Source organism: Myotis davidii, unplaced genomic scaffold (genome assembly GCF_000327345.1).
Source record: "Myotis davidii unplaced genomic scaffold, ASM32734v1 scaffold450, whole genome shotgun sequence".
NCBI lineage: Eukaryota > Metazoa > Chordata > Mammalia > Chiroptera > Vespertilionidae > Myotis > Myotis davidii.
In genome coordinates this window covers 1,791,947-1,800,453 of record NW_006282385.1, presented here as the reverse complement: position 1 = coordinate 1,800,453, position 8,507 = coordinate 1,791,947, and the positions used below count along the sequence as shown (strand labels likewise).

At 35.7% G+C, this 8,507-nt stretch overlaps 1 protein-coding gene across 1 annotated transcript in view; it reads left to right on the top strand.

The window, feature by feature from the left end:
* Window positions 1-8,507, top strand: part of ITGBL1 (integrin subunit beta like 1) — a 199,171-nt gene that overhangs the window by 88,989 nt on the left and 101,675 nt on the right. Inside the window, exons 4-5 of the mRNA XM_006752925.2 lie at window positions 2,528-2,650; window positions 6,338-6,478. Coding sequence (XP_006752988.1) covers window positions 2,528-2,650; window positions 6,338-6,478 — 264 coding nt within the window. The remainder of the gene's footprint in view (window positions 1-2,527; window positions 2,651-6,337; window positions 6,479-8,507) is intronic.

The window sequence follows — 8,507 nt, the reverse complement described above, 5'->3', positions numbered from 1 at the left end:
TCACAAATCTATTGCAAATGCCTTTGTATCATCTGGTTTTATATATATATAAAATATTATAAATACATACATATATACATTCACAAAGATTAGCTAAAGCAGGTTCACAGTTGTATGTGAAACACAGAGTTTATTCTTGTATTACTATTTATTATCTTATTATTTTTTGTATTACGACTGTAAGCCTACTTTTGCTCACCCCTGTATAAATTATTAATCGTCTAGCTCTTTCTGCCTGGTCTATGATTTACTTAGTTTTAATTTTATTCATCTTATTATCTCTTATAATTTTATTCATCTCATTATCTTCTATAGTTTTCCTCTTATTATCTCCTATAGTTTTCCAATAATATAATAGGCAACAAGAAAATTTAATGAATACATATGTGGATGGTTGAGAGACAGCATAAATGTGACAATGAAAAATAAGGTTAATAATTAAAGAAAAATTTGAAATGAGGCAGGACCATGAATTAGAGCACTAGATTTGAAACAAACTTTTATAAGTTAAAATCATTTTCAGAAAAAAGCACACAAAAAATGAAGTTTAATAAAAGTAAAATTCATACATGAGGAAAAACCCAAAGTTTCCTGAAAGACTACTATATACTAGACACAGTAGTGTTTTTCGAAAGATGATTGGATGATATTTATCACTTGGTCCTCGCAGCAGCTCTATGAGGTAGATATCATTTGTAGATAAGGAATTTGAATTAAAGATTAAAGTAATCCCCTCAGAAAGATGTAGCTAGCCCTGGCTAGTGCGACTTACTTGGTCTGGCATTGTGCCGTGCACCAAAATGTTGCTGGGACTTATTCTTGGTTAGGGCACATGCCTGGGTTGTAAGTTTGATCCCCACTAGGGGGTGTGCAAGAGGCAGTGGGTTAATGTTTCACTCTCACATACATGTTTCTCTCTCTCCCTCTCTATTCCTCTCTCTCTAAAAATCAATAAAAATATAGCTAGTGGGGATTAAAACCTGGATTTGGCTACATGTCTACCTAAACCCAAGATTTTCAAGTAGGTCACATATAGAATCTCCAGTATCGAGTGGCTCAAACCATTTATCAATATCATCTCTGGTTCCTCCCTATTCTTCACCAAGTCAAGCCCAGTCAGTCACCAAGTTTTGTCTGTTCTACAAAAGGTGCATTTGTTTCTTTCTAAAGTCCTTGCCATCACCTCGGTCAGCTTCTACCTTCTATGCAATAATTCTTTCCTCGTATCTACTTTTCCCCTCATTTTAGCTTATTCTTTGTATGACAACTAGAGTAATCTGATAAAAATTCATAAATTACCACATGACTCTATTATAAATATATTTATGGCTTCTCATTATTCTTGGATTACAGTTCAAAATTTTTAACATGACCTATAAGACTTCCATAAATTGCACTTTTAGTTGCCTAATTCTTTTTATGCCACTTTTCACATTATTGTTCTTCACTATCTCTCATTTCTCTCTCTTTTTTTTTTTTTTTGGCTTGGTTTTTAGTTTTCAGCTTAAATAAGAGCTACTTCTCCAGGGACCCTATCTTTGACTTTCAGGTGTCAGTTAAATCCCCTTGCTATGTGCTTTTGCAACACTTTGCACTTCTCCATTTACTTTGTCACATTGAGTTCTGCTCATATAAAAAACCTGAGAGAAGGATTTGATTGAGTTGATCTGTTATATTCTAGTCTAAGGTGGTGTCTGGTGAGTGGTAAAGTCTCAATTTATATTTAATGTTGTGATGATCAATTAAAAATTGAAAAATAAATATTCCAAAGGCAGTTCCTTAAATGAACATTCTATCTCTCGGTATCATTTAAATGCTGTTTTACTGTCAGTGAAATCACTCTCAGGGGTTGAAGTGAAATCCTCAAACTTGGCTGAATATGTGGTATGTAGCAGACCAGATAACTCCAGTGCCTCTATCACCCTGAGCTGCCTTGTGGTTCTGATGAGCTCCTAGGTTTCTCTGCCTAAGAAAGCCCATTCTGCTCCCTTGTCATTAGAATATGTATATCAGTTTGACACTGTGGATATGAAATTATTAGGGGCATCTACATTTTTCACTTATGCATTTAATAATGAATTCCACAAATGTTTATTACACAAATAGTATGCTCAAATATTGTATTAAGCATTGAGTAAATACTGGTGAGGCAGATAAGTAAGGTTACTTTCCTCACAAAGCTTAGAATTTTCTGCTTTAGTTCATTTCAGACCCAGGTAAATCAGAAGGTATTCATTCATGCATTGATTGGAAGGACATGAATAAGCAGCTTTGCACTGAGGAGGTCAAATTTAAATTCATGAAACTATTAGAGGTCAATCATAATGGCTGTGCTAGAAAAAATAATTTCTGTGCTACAATAATCTTAAGAAAGAATGTCTTGTTATCTAGCTCATCATACCCAAAAAAGTACATAATTTCAATAGTAAATTGATTTGAATTTTCTCTCTTTGAAAGAGGTTAAAATTCATTAAGTATAATTAATATGCATTTGACAAATAATTTTTGCTTGGTTTTAATGGTTTAGGTACATGTCACTGTGGCAGATGTAAGTGTGATAATTCCGATGGAAATGGACTTGTTTATGGCAAATTTTGTGAGTGTGATGATAGAGAATGCATAGATGATGAAACAGAAGAAATATGTGGAGGTATGTATATTAACTGCAGAAATTAATAAAGTACGTGATTTTTCACTTGTTTCATTGTGCTTTTATCTCTCTATAAATTTCTGTACCAGCTTTATGAATTTTATCTGAACTTACATTATTTGGAAAACATTTTATATAAGGAAAGTTATACTAAGGCATTCCAAGTAACTTGTACTTTTTAAATGCAAAATCAGATTATTGCTGGAGGAGAGTCAGATCTTACGTCAAGCAGGCCAACTACATAGTTCTGAAGTGGTTGGACTTCATCTTTTCTGCTCATCTTATCTGCTCTTATTGTCTCTTTTCTCCCAATCTTCCAATTGCATATTTTATTTTCATTCTCTTTCTACGTCATTAACCTTTAAATGGTCTCAGGTCCTATTGGAGACATGAGGTCAATAGGTTTATTAGCTTAGTATTTATTTACGCCCCAACACACACACACAGATAACATTTTTCATGATCTTTTCTATGTACCACCATTACTCAAATCATTTTTGTCTGTTGTACTAGTGATTGCATGCTTGCTAGTGCCAATCACTGGTACAACATGAGGCAATGCCAAAGATTGTACTCTTAACCCCTCACCAATGAGAACTGCATCAGTTGCCAGGATGTGGCGTTCCATGAGAAGATCCGCTCCTCGCCACCCATAGTGTCCCTCTCTTCTGTTTACCTAACTGCAAGCCTGCTCCTAAAGTTTCAATTTGCAATCATGATCGACACAGGAGAGGAAAGTGGAAGCAATGAAAATCCCTTTAGTTTAGGTAAACCCTTCTCTGCAGTTGATAATTTGTTTTAGTGTGAGATCATCTTCCTATTAATAAGCAATTGCTTATTTCATTTATCTCTGACAAGATTCCAGTTCATGGAATCCTATCCTGTTTGCAGAATGGGTGATTTCAGAAGAGTATTTCCTTGGAAGGATCAGGGGAACCAGACGCCACTGAGAAAGGGTCAATAACATAAGACAAACTGTCCCTTTGTTTACTAAAACAAATTAGTGCTTCGATTCCCGTGGTCATCCAGATATTCTTATTTAGGTCTGCTTGGTTCTTTCTCTCTGGCTTCATTGCTGGGCAATCCACCAGGATAAAGCAAGCAAATGCAAAATCTTCTTTTTTTCAAGCCAGTGACCTAAGCTAGATACTGCTCAGAGAATTCTGCTAAAGGGCTCAGTCCAAAATAATTAGGACAATTAGATAAATACACCCACAAATATGATGTATTTGTCTTCCTGCTGTTTCAGTTACAATTATTACAAATCAAAAAAAAGAGGAATGGAGCATGCTTGGGGCCCAGGTGTTCTGAGGCAGACCACCAAAGCAAAGTCTATTTATTTGCCTTGTAAATGTAAACATTTAACTTGAAACAACACCACAGGAGCTTGGTAACTTTCAGCCTTTCACTTAGATTTCCATTTGTTTGAGGCTTAAACAATTTCCTGGTGCAAAGTCTCTGACCACAGACCCCAGCTTTCTGGTAAAGCCTCTGGGGGTGACATTGACTGGGCTTGTACATCTTTCCACCTGTCATTCACAGGGAACCGATCTGTTGAGAGGTGATTCTACAGCCCATCAGTGAAGCAATGCAAAATGAGATTTTCTTGCTCCAACAGTTTATACAAAGCAAAGAATGATCTTTATTGTCCAGAATGTGTATTGCCCTGAAGCTTTTATTTTATCCCAATTATTCAGATGTCTTGTTACAATAGTTTCATTTGCGTTATGAGGATATCTGCTTACATTTCTATACATGCAGAAAGGTGTAGCGTTACATGATTTTTCTTTTCTTTTTCACCTCTACCTCAATGATTGTTTTTAGTAAAACTTAAATCGAATACTAAATTTTATAAATATACAAAGATTTTGGTGGGAAGAATGTTGATTTGTGATCATTTGTTAATGTCAAAGTAATCCTTATATATGTAGCAGCTTACATAAATTTCCTGAAATTACAGGAAAAATAAATTCTGGTTTAAGAAGTTAATCAAGTTTTTTTTAAAGAACTGGCTCATAGGAAAAGCTTTCAGTACACTGTTGTCTTGCTATTTTCCAGGGTAGCCCTCAAGTTTCTGAGGCTTGTGATATAGCATTTTAATGTAATATTGTGTGTGTGTGTGTGTGTGTGTGTGTGTGTATGCAGAGATATTTTTAAGTTCATAAACAAAATGTATAATACATACATATACTTATAGTATGTAATTATAAATATAAATGTATAATTTAATAGCCTTTATATTTACTTATGTGAATAAATTAAAATTAAATTTGTGGTGGAAATTATCATATTAGACTAAGAAGAGGTGTGTGTGTGTGTGTTTTATGGGTTTCGCAGTTACTGCTTATTCAGACAGAAAACATGGAATTGTATGCATGGGTCTCTTCCTCTGTATCTCATTAGAGCAGTTTCCCTTCACCCCTTGTTCTTCCTCTTTGTCTCTCTGTTGTGTGTCCGCTTGAAAGAAGTCTCATCTGAAGGGCAAGAGTTGCACAAGAAACCCTACTGAGACTCTTGCCATTGGCCAGGACGCCATAGTGTTTAGAAAGAAAAATAGCTTCACCATCAGTTTCCTATGGATGCTCTGGAATTACGGCTGTGGGAGGAAAAAGAAGGAAGTTCAAAGACTTTAGCCATAGACTCTGATAAAACATAAATACCTATATTACAGAAAAAATTAGACTAAAACACAGTGTGACCCTAGTTTTTATCATATTTACAAGAACAAGAAACACACATTCATGTTTGGATGGCATAACTACAAAAAGGGAAGACATAAGAAGGATGTTAAAATCCTGACTCATAGGAAAAGCTTTTAGTACACGGTTGTCTTGCTATTCTCTGGGGTAGCCCTCAAGTTTCTGAGGCTTGTGATATAAAAGAATTGCCACCTTTGGGAATTTGTCGAAGGATTGATAGATACGGATGCAGGAAGTGATGGCATGTTGATTCATTACCGATTCATTGACTGTAAGCACAAACAAGTAGGGTAACCGTTTGAAAGGGTGTGGTGATGTCCGGACACAAAATGATGGGGTGCCTTTACCTACCATTTGTGACCCCTTCACAGTTATGGTGGGAATTGGACTGTGAGATCCAGGGTCTAGGATATTTCATTGATCTAAATGAGTTCTAAACATTGATTTAGCTGAAAACCTCTTTTCCATGTGGTGGAACACAACAGCTTGTGGGATACAGTTGAATGGAAAGATGAAACATTTCCTCTGGTTTAAGCAATGGTTCAGTCATTAATAATATGCATCCAAGTAAATACACACCATTGGTTTCTCAGTAGTTGATTTCATAAATAAAATATTTTAATGACCAATTCAAGAAGTGCCCTTAGAGTAAGTACTTAAATGCATTTGAGTTTGGTGCATACATTTGAGATTTGAATGTAATAGACTTTCACAGTCTTTCCTATCATTTCTTTAAAATGCATTCATTTTAATCAGCTGCCTGGCTAGGACAAGTTAGAGGACACTTTGACTTGCTCGGTGTGTGTGATTATGTAAGTATAGGCATAACTATAATGTTTGGGGGAGAAACTACTTGATTATTTTAAGCAATAAGTGTGAAGCAGATATATTATTTCAGAAAGCAACAATGATCATAAAGAGGTAGAAAGTTAATTCTGCTTTTAAAGTTGCTTTTTTCCTCACTGTATAAAATTCATTTTGGGTAAAGGCCATGGAAAGTGTTACTGTGGAAACTGTTACTGTGATGCTGGTTGGCATGGAGATAAATGCGAATTCCAGTGTGATATCACCCCCTGGGAGAGCAAGCGAAGATGCACATCACCAGATGGCAAAATCTGCAGTAACAGAGGTGTGTCATTCATACACATTACTATGGGTTTGGGAGGCAAACAGAGCTCTTAATTGTTAACACTCCTTCTCTCTGCATTTCCTTCTGTGTGGGAGGAAGTCATCTTTGATAGTCATTGACTTTGATGAAAATCAACATTTATTATACCAACAATTTTCTCTTTTTTGTCTTTTATTGAGTAGAAAACAGAAAAATTAGAAAGCTACTGTCATTCATTAAGCTTCACTGAACAAATAGTTAACATAGGAACTGTAATTTCTTTGGCGGCTGTCCAGAAATAGCATGGTGCAGCTAAAAGGCAATTCTTGTAGATACTTCTGTTAAATGTCTCTTGACTAACAGAACCATCTACAGCATGAGCATCTAATTATCCAGAGAACATTAAAAATATAAAATCTCCTCTTAATGATGAGTCAATTGAAGTCTTGGTTGAAATACAGAATTGGCATAGAGTCATTTAACTTTTATATACAATAATAGAAATGTCATATTGATCATAATATATTTGGAAATGGTATCAAAAGCCATATGGAATTTAGACTGGCCTTAGGCATACATTTAAAAAGATATATTACTTTTGAAAATTATCATTTAAATTAGCTGTTGATATAAACTGTAAATTCGTCAGCTGGACTGATGGATAGAGTCATGCTGTAGGTGTTCTTTGCCTACCTGATGAAATGAAAAAGTGGTCATATTTCCTTCTATAAAAATCTAGAAACTGGAAAAATATTTTTTCATTTCTATAAGTAAATGATGCATTTTCAGAGATAATACTTCCAGGGAAAACCTTAACACACACCAATTTTATCCTTTTAAAAACTGACATAGAACAGTAAAATGTGCCACGTATCTGAACATAGAGAAAAGAAAGGAAAAGACCTGAACTTGTAACAAAAATCCTTTCAAAGACTTCTCTCTGCAATTTATATAGAGTAGATCTGACTGTATATCATACTAATTCACGTTATGTTTTCCTTTCATATATAAGGACCCATTTCTGCTTCAGTTCTTTTATGCAGTAGGGCCCATAGTCACTGTAAGGATGTCTGTGTAAGAAGCCTGAACTGTGTTACAGTGGGAAATAACCATTTAGGTGTTGAAGGGAGAGAGGAGAAAAGTGAAGCTGATCGGACTGTGGGTCAGGTCCTCGTTCTGCAGGGACATGTGGGCTGTGAGGCAGACGTCGTTCACAAACACACATTACTTGCCACCTCTCCATCTCACCTCCTGAGGCCTTCCCTCTCTTCTGGTGCTGGAAGTTTTCTGATTTGGAGATCAGGCAGAGGCAGAACAGGAAGCAGCATGTCTAAATGAGGCTGGTAGCAGGTGAGATTCAGGAGTGTGTGAAGGCAAGCCAGGGCAGGCACCACAATGAGTTCCTCTTCCCAGAGCTACCACTTATGTCTATCCTAGAACTCTCCTTATCATTGCCTCCCCGGTAGGAGAGAGACATTAATCCTGCACATGTCTACCTCATCTTCCTTTTTAGCCCATCTTTAAGGACCAAAAGTCCAATGTTGTGAACACAGCTCATCGGTGATAGAATAAATGTTCTTTATTGCCCACTTTTGTTTAATCACAATTTCTCACTGGACCCAATTTAACACATACCCATCCCCCCACATCATGTAACTTATGGCAAAAGCAATGCATATTCATCTTTAAAAATGCAGATATTAAAGAAGAAAATTAGCCATAATCTTAACATACAGATATAACCTCCTTTTACATTTTGGTACATAATATTTTGGTCTGTTTTATTATTTATTTTTTTAAAATTCATCATTTGTGTGCTCCCTGACATGTATTTTCTTCTAATTTAATACAAAAATTAAAGCATACTATACATACTAATTTTTAATTTTTAAAAATATATTTTTATTGACTTCAGAGAGAGGAAGGGAGAGGGAGAGAGAGAAACATCAATGATGAGAGAGAATTATTGACCTATTGCCTTTTGCACATCCCCTACTGGGGATCTGAGCATGCAACCCAGGCATGTGCACTAAGAATTGACCCTGTCCTG